Genomic DNA, 16,874 nt, shown 5'->3' with positions numbered 1-16,874 from the left:
CCAATACACTTAAATGTAAATCATTAAAGAAATTGTTAACAGTGAGGATGACAGCTGGTGGGAAGAGTATTTTTTCTTTTTTAAAATATCTTTTTGTACTGTCTGAATGTTTTAAAATCATGGTATATCTTATAAAAATTTTAAAATAAAAAAGTGAAGGAGCTATGTGAGTACAAATACATACTCATTGTGGTTAAGTCTGGGTTTTGTGATTATGGTAATATTTGCTTTCTTCTGAATGTATTTTGCTGTGCTATCTGCTACAATGAGCATGTATTATTTTATAATCAGAAACAAGTGATAACATGAACACATTGTTTTAAAATTCTGTTTTTCAGTGCTTCTCCTTCCTTTCTATTTCTCCTCATAAATTTTCCAGGGCATTTGCATTTTTGCTACTTTAAATTTTGGTGGAAATCCGATATGCACATACTGTTTTTCAATTTACTGCTTACAATCTACTAACTCCCCCAAGTGTTTACTAATTAACTTTATAGCTTTCATATAATGGACAACAGAATGCATCCATCCTAACTCACAGCTTTGGACTATACCCAGGCAATCATTTTGATGACTGAAATTGTCAATTACTAATCATTTCAATATGCAGAATTTTGTTAGCAACTAAGAAAAATGAAATAGAGCTATATGTATTGAGACCAAAAGATGACCAATGAAATATTATCAAATGAAAAGAAAAAGCTACTGAATAACCACACACACACACACACACACACACACCAGACAAAGGGAAAATATGTGGAAAGCTATACAGAAAGTATTTAGAGCAGGAAAGAGAATGAAATTTCAAAGGGTATAGAATACGTAAACGTGATTTTCACTTTTTATTCTATATAATTTTGTACATCTCCACACCTTCAAACTGCCTCATTGTTACCTATACATATTTTTGTGATCTCTCAAGAATTTCCCTTGAGAATTCCTATCTTCACTACATCTAAATGAAGAAAATTTGAATTGTAAAGCAGTGACACCCTGTGGCAATTGGGATCATTGCTAGAACACACAAGGTATAGGAATTTTCCTATTTCAAAAGCATTACCTTTTATTATCATTGAACAAGCTCCTATTTGAGCTAATTTCATATGACACAACCCAAAACCTCCATCAACTTATTATGTGAATTGAAGAACAAAACATATAGGGAAAATTAATTCATAATTAAAAGCTCACACACAATGTGACAAAGATAGTGTAGTGTAAGTTCCAAGGATAGATATAATAACCTCTGGTCTAGTGTTAAGGCATTAAAATGGAAGGGTAAGTTTCATATGAGTGATGAAGAAGACAAAAAGCAACCCAATCAGCTGGGGGCAAACTCTGGTAAGGCAGTGCAGTGAATGGTTAATATAAGGTCAGTGATCCTGAAGCATGAGGCATCTTTTCAGAAGCACTATAAGATGAACCCTATTATAAAAGCCAGGCCAAAAATCTTGGTGAGTAAAAAGGAATTTGGGCTTAAGTATAAAAAGCAGTAATATGACAGAAAGTATGCAATCTGCACTGCATACAGGCTATAATCAAGATGTATTGACTATATAGAATTTTAAATTTTAAAACAATAATAAAATAGGCTGAGTTGGTCAGCTTTTTGTGGGTGGGGGTACTGGGGATTGAACTCAGGGGCATTTAACCACTGAGCCACATCCCCAACCCTGTATGGTATTTTATTTAGAGATCCTCCTGTCTCAGCCTCCTGAGCTGCTAGGATTACAGGCGTGCATCACCATGCCCAGCTGGTCTGCTTTTATTATTACCATGCACCAATTTTAAACCATGTCCATGACATTCCTCTCCCCACTAGGAGAGAGAGCTCCGACTATCTTCTCCTTCTTGGTAAAGCACTTCATGAAGGCAGTGGGGTATATATTGGGGTAACACTGAAGATTTTTTTAAACTTAAGGGTTACTTGTTCAAAGTTGTATGTTAAAATTATCTAGCCATGACATGTAATGAATAAGAGGCTACTGACACAAAGTAAGTGATCAAATTGTTGAAAAGATAAAGAAATCAAGAATGAATGTAAGAAAAAACCTATGGGGGTGCAGTGGGACTGGAGGAAAGAATATTAATAATGGCTAAAAGTTATCAAGTGTGTACTATACGACAGATTCTAAGAGATTTACACTATTACTGTTCCCAGATAAGGAAACAGGTAAAGAAAGGTGAAATAACTTTTGGCAATTAGTAGTAGAATGATATGTCAAATATGACACTGTAGTTTACAATACATGCTCTTAGCCATTATATTTGCATCCCCCAATGAAAAAATTATTCAAAACAAGAAATAAATAATAGAGCTTTAAGAAGAATATCTAAGTATATAAGAGAATATTAAGATTCAATGATAAACCACCAGGCGCAGGGGCACAAACCTATAATCCCAGCGGCTTGGGGAGCTGAGGCAGGAGGATTGGAAGTTCAAAGTAGGCTCAGCAATTTAGGCCCTAAGCAATTTAGCAAGGCCCTGTCTCTAAATAAAATATTTAAAAGGGCTGGAGATGTGGCTAAGTGATTAAGTGCCCCTGGGTTCAATTCCCAGTACCAAAAAAAAAAAAAAAAAAAAAATCAATGATAAATTTTGACTCTGAGTGAATGAGTTATGCTATTATTTAAAAAAATGGGACTTGAAGATGTGTTTAATGGGACCTGTTGTATCTGTATTTCCTGCTTTGTATGAGTGCAAGCTTAGAGATGAGGGTTTCATTGCATTCAAGAAGGGTCTCTGAGATTCTTGGATCTCTTCTAAAAGAATTTCTACCAAAAACAGGGATATCATTCTTAGGATTTATAGCAATGAGCTGAAATCAATCCCGCCCTCTTCTCTCTCCCCTTTGGAGAATACAGGTGCTCTACTACTGAGCTACATCCACAGCCCTTTTTATTTTTAATTTTGAGACAGGGTCTCACTAAGTTGCTGAGGATGGCCTTGAATTTGTGATCCTTCTGCCTCAGCCTCCCAATTTGCTAGGATTACAGGTATGTACTATTGTGCCCGGATTCACATGCAAGACAAGCACTCTACCAAATTAGCTATATCCCCAATCCACATGGTTAACTTTTTAATGGCAAATCCAGGGAAATTTGATTCTCTACCATTGCTTTTTCCATTCTATACTATAGTTTCTCCACATATAAAATTAATCCTTAAGTTAGTGATGCTTAGTCTTGACTGAAAATGGGGAGCTTTAAAAATTACTGACACCTGGGTCACACCCAAAGTTTCTGATTTAACAGATTTGAAGTGTGGCCCAAATGTGGAAATTTTAAAGGTTACATTTTCCCCACTGGAGATTGAGAACTCGAACTAATAAGACTCAACTGCAATCTTTGGAAGGCAATGAATTAGGCATTTCTGCAACTGCCTTAGTCTCAAGGAACATGTAGAATAGTAGCAATAGAGAAAAGGATACCTAGTAAGTTTTCATTTCAAGAAGTTTTCCTGCTTACTAGCTGTGTGATTGTTGACAAACTACCCATCTTTGTAATTGGCACTTCCATCTACCCAATTGGCCCAAATAGAAACCTGAGTCATCAGAGTCCCCTCAATCATCATGTATATATCTCATTTTCTGTACCTCCACTGCCAACATCCTAATCAGACTGTCCTCATTTTTGGCCTAGGTTGCTACCTTAGCCTCTTAAATGGTCTCCCTCCCTTCCACTCTTGCACCTCAATGCTTCCCCTACCCACCATCACACTCAGTATGCTCTAGCTGTGCTGGACTTCTGTCAGTTATGTGAAAAATGCAAGCTTATTCCCATCTTGCAGATTTTGTACTCCATCTAGTTAAGAACACTCTTTCCTCAGTTTTTTTTTGGTATAGTTGACCCCTTCTCAGATTGATTATGTTATTTCCCAACTTAAAAATCCTTCCTACCAACAAATTAAATAGGGTATTCTTATGTTGATAATTGGGAGAGGATACTGCTTAGGCTTAAGGAAGACTTTCATGATCAGAAGACATTTAAACTGAGATATGAAAGATAAGAAGTGTCATAAGATGAAACTTGTCAGAGGCCACATTCCACAGGGCCTTTTAGGATATTGTAAGGAATTTGGATTTCATTCAGAGTATGATGGGAAGTCATTGGAGTATTTTAAGCAGAAGCAGTTATATGGTTTGATTTACATTTAATCTAAACAGAACAAAAACATATGAAAATCCTCTGAGTACTGTATGAAGAATGAATTGTAGTGAGAAAAGCATTAAGGCAGGAAGATTAGTTAGGGTACTACTACATTAGTCCAGGGAAGGAGATGAATTAACAAATTGCCACCGCATTCCCCAAAATGGCTAACCCTATTGTGACTCAAGTTGCTATGGCAAATTAAATTGCTTCTGAGAAGTGCCTTCAAGATTACCCTTGAGATTATATATCCATGGAAAGATTGCATGTTAATTCCTGGGATCTTCTAGAAGGGTAAACACTAGGATACATTGAAATATAAAATAGTCAGATGGGGTCATCCAGTTCAACACCTTCATTTTACAGCTGAGGATCCTGGATAGTCGGAGAGGTAGGATTAGAACTCAGGCATTCTATACCCCCCGTTTATTGTTTTTGCCTTGATAACTTCAAGGGGAACAATTTTAAGGCTTAAAGAGGAATATGTGAACAGATGTGATCTGATGTATTGTTGAGTATAGAATAATGAATTGAAATTGGGAAAGGTCATCTGACCCCTACTATTTAGATAAATCTACAATATATGTATGCTAAAACCATACCATATTGCCTCTCATTAAATGAATTTATTCAACTGCCTTCAGATCTGCTTTATAGCTTTATAACTATCTAGAAAATACAGTTCAGAGACCCAAACCCATGGATCTATCTTAACATCACACAGAAACAACTAAGAAGCATGTGCCAAAATGCTATGCAATAGAAAGTACACAGCACCCTTTGATATATTGTTGCCAAAAACTTAACATAAATCTGATTAATCTTCCAGGTATAGTTATCAGCTTGTAGGAATTATGGGGAACAAGGAATAATTTAAAATGACTGATGTAACCAGAGAAACTTAGAACATGGAAACATTGGATTAGACTAATGACCTGGGCTCTTCAACAAGTAAAACAGAAGAGAAAGAACAATTAAAGAATTAAAAGATAACTAAGAGAAATATTAATCAAATTCAATTAATGACCTCATTTAGATATTGATTTGAACAACCTTTTAAAAATAGTTATTAGATATTTAGGGGAAACTTGATATTAAGAAATTTTATGTGCTAATGTTATTGTGCTTATTTTAAGTGCCTGTTAAAAACATATTCTGAAGTATTTATGACTGAAATTGCAGGATATTTAGAATTGTTTTCAAACAATATAATGGGCTGGGTGTGGTAATACACACCTATAATCCCAGTGGCTCAGGAGGCTGAGGCAGGAGGTTTACAAGTTCAAAACCAGTCTCAGCAAAAGTGTTGCGCTGAGCAACTCAGTGAGACCCTGTCTCTAAATAAAATACAAGATAGGGCTGGGGATGTGGGTCAGTGGCTGAGTGCCCCTGAGTTCAATCCCTGGTATCCCCAAAAAAGTAAAATAAAATAATATAATAAGAAGTGGGAGAGTCTGAAGATAGAGTCACTAAGGCTCTGGGCTCTTCTATATGAATTCTAACACAGCAAATAAAACACAATAGATAGAGGGCATCTTCTTTGTTCAAGGTGTCTCAGTCTCAATTCTGAGTTGGAGGTTGCTGAGAGCAGTCATTAAGGCAAAGTACACAAAATGATCAGACATTCTGTGTCTGGATTCTGGGCAGGTTTCTTTGAATTGCTGATGTTATAAAAAATTTTTGAACTAGATGTCAACATTCAAAATCTAAGACATTTTAGCCAGGTGTGGTGGTGCACACCTGAAATCTCAGAGGCTTGGAAGGTTGAGGCAGGAGGATTGCGAGTTTAAAGCCAGCATCAGCAACTTAGTAAAGCCCTAAGTAATTCAATGAGACCTGTCTCTAAAATACAAAAAAGGGCTGAGGATGTGGCTCAGTGGTAAAGCACCTGTGGATTCACTTCCCAGTACCAAAAAACAAAAACAAAAACAAAAACAAAACAAAAACAAAAAAACCCACCAACAACTAAGATCCTTCAAATAAAAAACCTTGATTTAAACTTAGGAGATTTCCTAATACTCAGTTGGAGTAGGGTGGCAACTGTCCTTCAAATGAAGAAGGAGTCCCCTTTGACACAATCCTTACCCAGTCTGCTTTAATTATTTAGGTGCATCTTGCTTCAGATGTAAACAAAGATAAATTATAGGTTAGTGTACAGAGCTGAGCTCCAAAAGCCTTCTTTAATATCACTAAGTTTAAATTGCTTTTGTGCTTTTCCATGCTCATTAAAATTTTGGGGACCCTAGTCACAAAGGAGGTAATAATGTTTTAGTTGCCTTAATTTTTGCTTCAGTGTTATGGCTTCTTAATTAGAAATACCCATGGGTGCTCACCAGGAATGATGACTACTCATAAGAAACCAGGTTTCATGTTTTGCTAGTCTCATTTTATAAATGCTGTCATAGAACATGAATAAGACATGGAGGTTAAAACCATGAGTTGGGCCTGTCCATGAGTATTAATGAATCCATCTCTTTTTAAAATATTTTTTTAGCTGTCAACGGACCTCATTTTATTTGTTTATATGGTGTGCTGAGAATTGAACCCAGTGCCTCATACATGCTAGGCAAGCACTCTACCAACGAGCCACCACTCCAGCCCCCAAATGAATCCATCTTTGCCTCAAGACTTCCTTCTCTTCCTAGCTCTCAAAGATTCATGTGTGTGTATGTCTCTCTGTGTGTGTGTGTGTGTGTGTGAGAGAGAGAGAGAGAGAGAGAGAGAGAGAGAGAGAGAGAGTGAGTTTTGGAGTTGAATTGGGGGCAGGCAGACCTGTATGGATTCTGCGGTGAGCTTTCAGGTGAGAGCTTTTGGTGTACACTTTGCTGCATCCTGCAAAGTCACATTGGTGAATCCGTCTTCTCTTCAAGTCAAGTGACTCTTCCCCCTGCATTTGGGCCATTGCTGCTGGTCTGAGCAAAGAAAGAAAGAGATAGGCCAAAGAATGACTTTAAAGTAGAATCTAAAGAAATAGAGTTTATTAAAGTGGTTCTACCTCATACCAGTTTTTAATTTATGCAAATTTAATGTTAGCTCTACAAGTAAAGAAGTAATTGGAATAAAGCAAGCAATTCTTTCAACTAGGCCATTCTATTCAGGAAGTGTATGTTCCTGAATAAGCATGGGAAATGGTAACTTTTCCTTGAGTGGTTATGTTCCCAAATGGGGCAACCATTTCACCGTGATGAGTGTCATTTTTCATACACATGGTTGCTAAACATAAACCAATTACTTCCAATTAATTTCAACATTAGAAAGTCAGGTTGTTTAAAACTTACAGAGAAAAAGAGTACACAACTGAATTTATGGGGAATTTGGAGATTTTTTTTCAAGGGTAAAATTAATGATCTACAATTAGAATATAACTCTACCATAACCTTTATGCACGTGTTCATGCACATGTGTGCACATGAACTCATATATCTTCTCTGGGAAGGCAGTTTGCCTATATTGCCAAATTTTTTTTACCCTGTTTCTGAAAATTAAGTCCATCTCTATGCACTCAAGCACATACACACACACACACACACACACACACACACACATAAGATACAGACTTGAAGTAAAGACAAAAGTACTCACTCTTGCTGGAGTCCCTGCAGACTCTGTAAGGCTGAAGATCCACTCTCAATTGCACTCTCTTCACTGTCACTAGGAATCTCCAGTGGAGACATGGAGGTGGGGTCAACTTTCACTAAAAGCAAAGAAGCAGTATGAGCCAGAAAGAATGTATGTGCCTCTACAATCACTTTCAGGATTCTCAGTTTGATCAATATTGAGAAGTATCAGTGAAAAAGAAAAATAAAGTTGGCTGTGGTGGTGCACACCTGTCATCCCAATGGGTCTGGAGGCTGAGGAAGGAGGATTGAGAGTTCAAAGCCAGCCTTGGCAACTTATTGAGACCCTGTCTCTAAATAAAATGTAAAAAAAGGGCTGGGGATGTGGCTCAGTGGTTAAGTGCCCCTGGGTTCAATCCCCTGAAATGCCCGCCTCCCCCCAATAGAAAAATAAAGAGGAGAGCTGGGAGAAGTGTATGTGTGAGGAAAGAAGATGATAATATATAAAATTTTAGCATAGCAAAGGACAGAAATGCCTTTAAAAGAAGAGTGGTAAGAATTATTTTGGTACCACTAGAATGTGAATTTCTCTAGGATAGGATCTGAGTATGATTCATTTCTCCATCTCCAGATTCCAGGACAGGGTCTGTTGAAAAGTCAGATTCAACATGTTTGTTGAACTGAATTCTCTGAATGGTTCCCTGGTTGTTCTAAAATAATTTCTAGGATTATCCTAGAAGTTTGAAAATCTCCTTTGGCCTTCATGCTCCTAAATGAAAATAATAAGTGCAATAAAACATGTACCTAGCACCTAGTAGATGCTTGACACGTTAGCACTCTTCCTTTGTGCCACTGTTGGGAGAAGCCCTCAAACATTCCTTATTATCAACCACTGCTGTTTTCATTTCCTAGCAAAGTTTAGTCAGGTGCTCAATAGACTCCCGGATCCACTGAAAGCTTCAAAATTTAAACCCACCTGAGGGAGGGTATAATTTGAGAGGAAGTATTTAGCTAGTCCAGGTGTCTTTATACTTTATTAATCACTAAATCATTTTAAACATACATCTCAGTATATGTACATGTCTGTCTCTCTATGTCTGTATATGAATGTGATATAAATGTACTGGTGTCTTAAAAGTTTGTGTACATTATGAAAAACAAAAAGTGACATGAAAAAGGGTAAGAATATAAATTTTGGTAATTTATTATTACGCTCCAGTTGTTTTGTGTGCCTCCCTAAGGTTTAAACACCCCATTTTGGAGGCCATTGAATTAATGTCCTTATCTTAAAACTCTATTTTACACCTTAAAAAAATTTTAGTTTGTTTATTTAAGGTGGCTCTGGTGAATTGATGAATACTTTGAGTGGGGGTGGGGAAGAATTCAATGCTCCTTCAAACCACCCCTTGATGATCTTACTGCCTTATCTCAGAAAATTTTCACACAGGGAAAGTTTGTTACCTTTTTCTGGGCTCCTCTTATACAGAAACTGATATCATATCTCAAAAACAAGATAATTATGAATATTTATCAATACCACAATTAACCACTATTCTATAATAATATTTTTATTTAGAAAAGCACTGCAGAGTCTCAGAAACTTGATGCTTTGTATGTTGGTTTTTAACCTCTACATTTAGTGATGGAATGATCACAGGACATTGAATTTCAAAGGAAGAGAACTACTTGAAAATTCCTTATTATAATGAGCTAAAATTTTGTTCCTAATAATTTCCATCCACATCTCTTCCCTTTGGCCTTTTTAATTCATGCTAAATATTGTCAACTTTACAATTGACATGGGTTTGAATCCTCTTATCATCCTGATTTCAATCTTCTGATTATCCTCCCAATTTGTAAATGTCTTTCCTAAGGCACAAAACTCAAAAGTGACTAATACTACAGATGTGGTGAAGCTAAATATCTTGTACCACCTCTGAGGCTATATAATTTTCTTTGATCATTCCTGATTACAAACTAAAATAGATATACCTCTCTAGGAGGGGAACAGCATTTCTGGGAGATAATGGTGAAAAGGAGACTTTATTTATACCCTTATGAATTCTGAACTTAAAAATTAAATAAAAAGAAAGATTACAGCATATGATTTCTCTTCTGGACAAATATTCATTTGTTTGCTCATTAAATTATATGTTGTAAGATTACTATGTAACACTGTGTTAAGGTCTCTGGAAAGGCACATGCACACACAAAAGAAGTCAGTATTATTTTTGAGGAATTTATAATTCAGTAGGGAATAAGGCCCATATATTTATGATACAGGTAATCAAAAAATAAAAGGGGGGTAATAGATGCCTAATGAGGTGAAATACAGGAAAGATGGCAATATTTTAAAGATACTATTTTTTTTAAAAGAGAGAGTGAGAGAGGGAGAGAGAGAGAGAGAGAGAGAGAGAGAGAGAGAGAGAGAGAGAATTTTTTTTTAATATTTATTTTTCAGTGGTGGACACAACATCTTTGTTTTGTATGTGGTGCTGAGGATTGAACCCGGGCCGCATGCATGCCAGGCAAGCGCGCTACCACTTGAGCCACATCCCCAGCCCCTAAAGATACTATTTTGTAGGAAAGAAAAAAGGTATGATACTTATAACTTATAAGTTAACTAAGTATCATAGAAGTAGAAATTGTGTATGTGGCTCAGTGGTAGATTGTTCGCCTAGCACATGCTAGGTCCTGGGTTCAATCCTCAGCACCACATAAAAATTTAAAAAATAAAGACATTATGTCTATCTACAACTAAAACATTTTAAAAAAAATTAAAAAAAAAATTGTCCCCCCCCTTTTTTTCAGAGTCCCTCTCAGTAGCTTAGGGACTTATTAAGTTTCTGAAGCTGGCCTTGAATTTGCAATTCTCCTGCTTCAGCCTCCTGAGACCCTGGGACTACAGTGGGGTTACAACCACACCTGGCTCATTATACATTCTATATTGGGGGAGGGTATGGGGGATTGAACTCAGGGGCACTCAATAACTAAACCAGATCCCCAGCTCTTTTATTTAGAGACAGGGTCTCACTGAGTTGCTTAGCGCCTTGCCATTGCTGAGGCTGGCTTTGAAGTCACAGTCCTCCTGCCTCAGCCTCCCAAGCCTCTGGGATTACAGGTGCCACCGCCTTCTTATACATTCTTAAGCATTAAAGAGATATGATAAAAACAGTGTTTATGAAAGACTATCCTTAAAGCAGTGAGGAAGAATAATTGGAGGGGGTGAAAAGACGCAGGAGATTGAATGATTTGAAAAGATGGAGGAAAATAAGGCTGAGGTCAAGGGAAACATTAATACTCACCTGATCCAGCATTTTTGCCATCTCCTCCAATGAGCGGGACTGTAATGGCAGCAGGGCCTCCATCTGTAGGCAAACTGGTATACACCATGGGCAGGGACTGCACCACCACTGGTATGGTCTTCAGTCCACCCATTTTATTTGGCAGACTGACTGAGGGGATGGTATGAATCACATGTAATATCTGTTGGCCACCAGTCCCCTGAGAGGAGGCCAGTATAGAACCTGGAGTCAGAATAGTAGGGATGTTTGCTGAAGTGGTCGTTTCAGATGTTGAAGTGGACACCACAAGGCCCTGGGGAGTAGACTGTGGCTTGGGAGGACGTATTGGAGCTTGCAACATGCTAGCAGGCTGGAGAGGAGCCTTGGGTTTGTGAAAGGAGAGATCAACTGGTTCCACTTGGGGCAAGTTGAAATCATTTGCTAGAAGTTCTTCTGGGGGCTCAATCTTGATATCATTAAATAGGGCTGGGTTCTCCATGGGGCTCGCATCCAGGAGTGGTGGAGATGTCATATTACTTCCGTCAGCTGTGTCAGTGGGATCTCTGATCTGAACAGGACCAGTGACCTAAAATAAATAATCAAATGAAAGATGCTAAATACTGTAAGTACTCTAAAGAGACATGTGAGAAACAAAAGAAAAAAATCTCTGTTCTCACTGAAAAAATATAGCTGAGTGCAATCACATACCTATAATCCTAGTGTCTCAGGAGGCTGAGGCAGGAAGATTGCAAATTTCAGGCCAGCCTAAGCAACTCTAGTAAGGTTCTGTCTCAAAATAAATAATAAAAAGGGCTAGGGATATAGCTTAGTGTCAGAGTGCCCCTAGGTTCAATTCCCAGTACAACAAAATACATGTGCCCCTCCCCCAGCACAAAGTGTTGGGGAAAATTAGGTACAAATACACCAAAGAGAAAAAGTTTGCTAAGCTTTAGTAAGTACTGGTATTATATCAGGTAACTGATAGAAATCATTTCATTTAATTTTCACAATAATCCTGCAATATTAATTAAAGTCGATACTTTCTGTGCATGTACTATAAGCATTATGCCAAGTCCAGTGACAGCATACATAAAGAAGGTACAGCTAAGGAGTTCATACTAACAGAGAATAGTGTGTTAGTATAGAATAATGCAAGTATCTTATGAGTTATACCATAAATGTGATGTGACACATAAACAAGGTATTTTGGAAAAAGAAAAAGGAATGGTTCATTTTATCTAGACAGGGAAAACTTCATAGAGGAAGTGACATTTTAGATGAGTTTTAAAAATAATAGGATTTCTCTAGGCAGAAAGAGGTAAGAAAGATGTTTCTTGTCTGCAGAGATATAACAAACAAATATGTTTAATGAATATCAATGCAGTATAGTTAGTTGTATCATATGAAAAATTAAATCGTCCAACTTCCAAATTGTTTTGTATTTAAAAAATACAAAAGCCTATGACTGCATATACATTTAAAGAAAATGAAATATATATGTCATAGAGACACCTGCACACCCATATTCACTGTAGCACTATTCACAATAACCCAGAAATGGAAACAACCCAAGTATCCATCAACTAATGAATGAGTAAAGAAAATGCTGTACATATAGAAATGGAGTAGTATTCATCCATAAAAGGAATGAAATCCTGTCATTTAAAATAACATGGATGGAACTGGAGATTACAAGCCAGGCACAGAGAGATATGTACTGCATGATTTCATTTGTATGTGGAATCTAAGAGTTTATTCCACAGAAGTTTAGAGATTCTACCATTCTAGGTGACTACCAGAGGTTGGGGACAGTGGTAGGGGAGAGATGGGAAAGGTTGAACAATGAGTACTAAGATACAGTTAGATAGGAACAAGAGACTCTGGGCTATTTTTTGCCCATTATGGTGAGTAGATAACAATAAAGCATTTCAAAAAGCTGAAAGAAAGGAGTGAAAAATTTCACAACTAAGAAATACTAAATATTTGAGGAGATAGATATGTTTAACCTGATTTAACCTGATTTAAACATGACTCAAAAGATGTGTATTGAAACATTACATGGTACCCCATTATTATGTCAAATTTTATGTTCTGTCAGTAAAGAAATATTTTTTTAATACTTACTAATAAATTACCATTGTATGTAATATAAACCAATGTAGAGCTCCAACCTAACTAAAAACTTTCTAAGAATTCCATAATTTGAAACATCAAAAGATACTGTGAAATACATATGCCATTGCCAAGCAGCACTCTGGATCTTGACAACAAGTCTCCATGATATTCTGAGTCATAATAGTTTTAAATTATGAGAGATGTTCAAGAATGCATCCTTTATACAAAATAGAAACATCCTTTGGTGTTTTATATTTGGAAGATTAGGGAAGGTTAAGTTCAAGGAAAGGTTGAAGACAATTGTTTGGAAGAGTGGAGTGATATGGCAGAACTATTCCTGTGAGATTTTTTTTTTTGTGTGTGTGTGTGGGTGTGGTGCTGGGGATTGAACCCAGGGCCTTAGGCATGCAAGGTAAGCACCCCACCAACTGAGCTATATCCCTGCCCTCTATGAGATTTAACTAGCTTCTCAATGAAGGTAGTGTTAAAGAAAAGACTGGCCGCAAAAGGACCAAAAAGAAAGCAAGTATAAACATCTTAGTGAGATATTTATGAGACATTTGGAGAAATTTGAATATTGACTGGATGTTGGATATTAAAGAATTATTGTTAAATGTAATGTGTGGGGCTGAGGTTGTGGCTCAGTGGTAGAGCGCTTGCCTAACACTCCTAAGGCACTGGGTTCAATCCTCAGCACCACATAAACAAAAAGCTAAATAAACAAAATACAGGTATTGTGTCCATCTATAACTAAGGAATATTTTAAAACGTAATTTTTGATAATAATATTCTGTTCATAAATAATTTTTAAATTTAGCTGAGATCAAAAGGGCCTTAATTCAGAGAAAGGTGAAGGGTCTTGGGAGGTACTGTTCTCTTGCTCTGACTCAGAGCATGCTGGGAATGAGGTAAAGGGCACCCAAAGCATCCATGCTTTATTTTCAGAATTTAACCAGAATGTTGCCTATTTTTACCTTTTGCTATGCTGAGACACTATTTGGTTCTTGATTTTAAAATCCCTAATTCAACTCAGGCCTAGTTTGTAATCTAAACCCTTGCTTTAGTCTACTCATCCAGGACATAATTTTTGTGATTTTTCGTACTATTGCATATATTTCTAATATAATCCATCCTTAATGGGCGGATTCAATTCATCTGGGGAAGGGGAAGGCAGTAGAATCCTGCAGGCAGTGGTATTTGTGGGGTGTAGCGAGAAGAGAGAAGAAAATATCAAGAATGGTTTTGCCAGACATAAAAATCCCAGTCCACTGAATCCCCCAAACCAATTTAAGTTTTTATTTTTCCTACATTTCCCACTTGTTTTGTTTTATTCCCAGATAAAAGAGACCAAATCCAAGGAATCTCTAAAAAAGAACAGGAAGGGTTTCTGTTTCCATAGTCTATCACAGCTGTCAATGATATTAAGAAATAGAGTTTAAAAAGAGCAGGGCACGGTGGTGTATGCCTGTAATCCCAGCGGCTTGGGAGGCTGAGGCAGGAGGATCACTAGTTCAAAGCCAGCTTCAGCAATTTAGCAAGACCCTAAGCAACTCAGACAGACCCTATCTCTAAATAAAATATATTTAAAAAGGCTGGTGATGTTGCTCAGTGGTTAAGTACCCCTGGGTTCAATCCCCAGCACCAAAAAAAAAAAAAAAAAAAAAGCTTAAGTAGTTAGGTATAATATTATTTTCTATAAGAATGTGTATTGTGGGTGCAGGTATATAAATAGACACAATCTGCTAATAACATCAAGAAAAGATGTGGCTAAATTATTAGGGACTTTCTGGATTTTATTTTATGAGGCCGAAACTCTAAATATATAAAGTGAAAATTATTTTGGTAACTTTTCTCTCTTTTGCCAAACAAAGGCCATTTCCAAGATGCTGAGGGCTACCTACAATAATGGTATTAGTTCAAGGCCTGGTGCCTAGTTGGTATTTGATCTACAGTTATTCATTTCACTGAAAACACATAATTTAGGGAGATCCAAAATGGAAACTAACTCATGAAAGTATAGAAACTGAAGAATAAATAGGTTATTCTTATTGCCTTGATGAGATATTATTTTCCTGCTCTAATAAGCCATCCTGAGTTGCCCTTTATAGATTAAGTCTGCCTTGCAGTCTTTCAGACCAAAACCCAGTCTGCCACAGGACTTCAATCATTCCCCTCTCCTGCCATCATCACATGACTTTGATAGAAATGTTAGAAGGCTAGTTGTTTGGGTTTCTGTGTTTTAATAGTAAAATTCCTCAAAGCATATCATCACATTTTCCTTCTGTACATATCACTTTCAAGAGTGCTTGTTATATCCAAGTGAATCCAGCCCACAGCAAGTATTTTCTGTTTCAGTACTGTCTTCTGCAAGCAAGCTTCCTCAACAAAACAGATTACTCTCGAAAGCAGCTCTCAAGGTTATTCTTACTATTCCTGGCTTTGTGGCTTAAAGACAAGTTTTCAATATTTATACAGTCACATAGTGAAAAGTTTTTGTGTGCACTGAGGATTCTCTTTTCAACATGATTAAAATGATTTTCATAGGATCCTAATTACACTGATTTATTCTATATTATCACTATAAACATCCCTCTTGTTAAAAAAAAAAACACACTATGTGATTTCCTTTCTCTTTCCACATAGTGCATTATACTTAAAGACTCTGAAGAAGAAATAATGTAAAGAATGGGTGTGTTTTCAACCCTAGAACTTTGGTGACTTTAAGAATCCTCACTAAGCTGGGCACGGTGGTACACACTTGCAATCCTAGCAGCTTGGGAGGCTGAGGCAGGATGATCGGGAGTTCAAAGCCAGCCTCAGCAAAAGTAAGGCACTAAGCAACTCATTGAGACCCTGTCTCTAACTAAAATACAAAATAGGACTAGGATGTGGCTCAGTGGGTGAGTGTCTCTGAATAATTCCCAGTATCTCCATCCTAAAAAAAAAATTCTCACTAAGATGATTCAGGTTGGCTCCCTATTCTACTATTCATTGAATATTAACTTTGAAAGTTAATCTGAGCATTGATTTAAAGCTCTGCCATCACTCTAAGTCACATTTTTCATCTTCAATGTTGTTACAGTTTGGATATGGATTATTCCCCAAAGGCTCATGTGTTGAAGACTTGATCCCCAATGAGCAATGTTAAGAGGTGGAAATTATAGGAAGTGATTGGCTCAAGAAGATTCTGAACTCATCAGTGGATTAATCCATGGATGAATTGACTATTGAGATGTCATAGAAGTTGTTGGAAGTGGAAGCTAGTTAGAAGATGTAGGTCCTTCGGGGTGTGCCCTTGGGATCTATATCTTGTCCTGGGACTCTGCTTCTCTCTCTGCTTCCTGGATGCCATGGGGTGTATAGCTTTCCTCTGCTATGCCCTCCTGCCATGATGTTTCTCCTTGCTTAAGGTCTAAAAGCAATGGAGCCATTGCTGTAGCCAAGCAATGGCATAAATATTCTGAAGCCATGAGCCCAAATAAACCTTTTCTCCTTTAAGCTGTTTTTTTCCCCAGGTATTTGTCACAGCAACAAAAACTTGACAAATACAAATACTTTGGGATGGCTCCAGTTTTTAAGTGTTCTCTAGCCAATCATTATCACTCTTCAAGAAAGATAATGGCTACTTTTCCCATTTTCTATTTTAAAACCTGAAGCTACAGCTTTCTAGAATTTTTGAGTCTATGAAGGTCATGCATGAGAAAAAAAAGACAGAAACTTGGGAGAAAATTGAGAGAAGCTTTAATTTATACAGTATTCATCCTCA

General features: G+C 37.0%; 1 protein-coding gene across 2 annotated transcripts in view; it reads right to left on the bottom strand.

Moving 5' to 3' along the window:
• Klf8 (KLF transcription factor 8) overlaps window positions 1–16,874 on the bottom strand; it is a 39,101-nt gene that overhangs the window by 4,116 nt on the left and 18,111 nt on the right. For both annotated transcript variants that reach the window (XM_077106408.1, XM_077106409.1), the window contains 3 exons: window positions 11,015–11,579; window positions 7,735–7,846; window positions 6,925–7,064 (listed from right to left, as the gene is read on the bottom strand). In XM_077106408.1, the coding sequence (XP_076962523.1) occupies window positions 6,925–7,064; window positions 7,735–7,846; window positions 11,015–11,579 (817 nt within the window). The remainder of the gene's footprint in view (window positions 1–6,924; window positions 7,065–7,734; window positions 7,847–11,014; window positions 11,580–16,874) is intronic.

The sequence above is a fragment of the Callospermophilus lateralis genome, chromosome X (genome assembly GCF_048772815.1).
Source record: "Callospermophilus lateralis isolate mCalLat2 chromosome X, mCalLat2.hap1, whole genome shotgun sequence".
Lineage (NCBI taxonomy): Eukaryota > Metazoa > Chordata > Mammalia > Rodentia > Sciuridae > Callospermophilus > Callospermophilus lateralis.
Note: the sequence above shows the minus strand (reverse complement) of the source record. Positions and strands in the feature narration are given on the sequence as shown.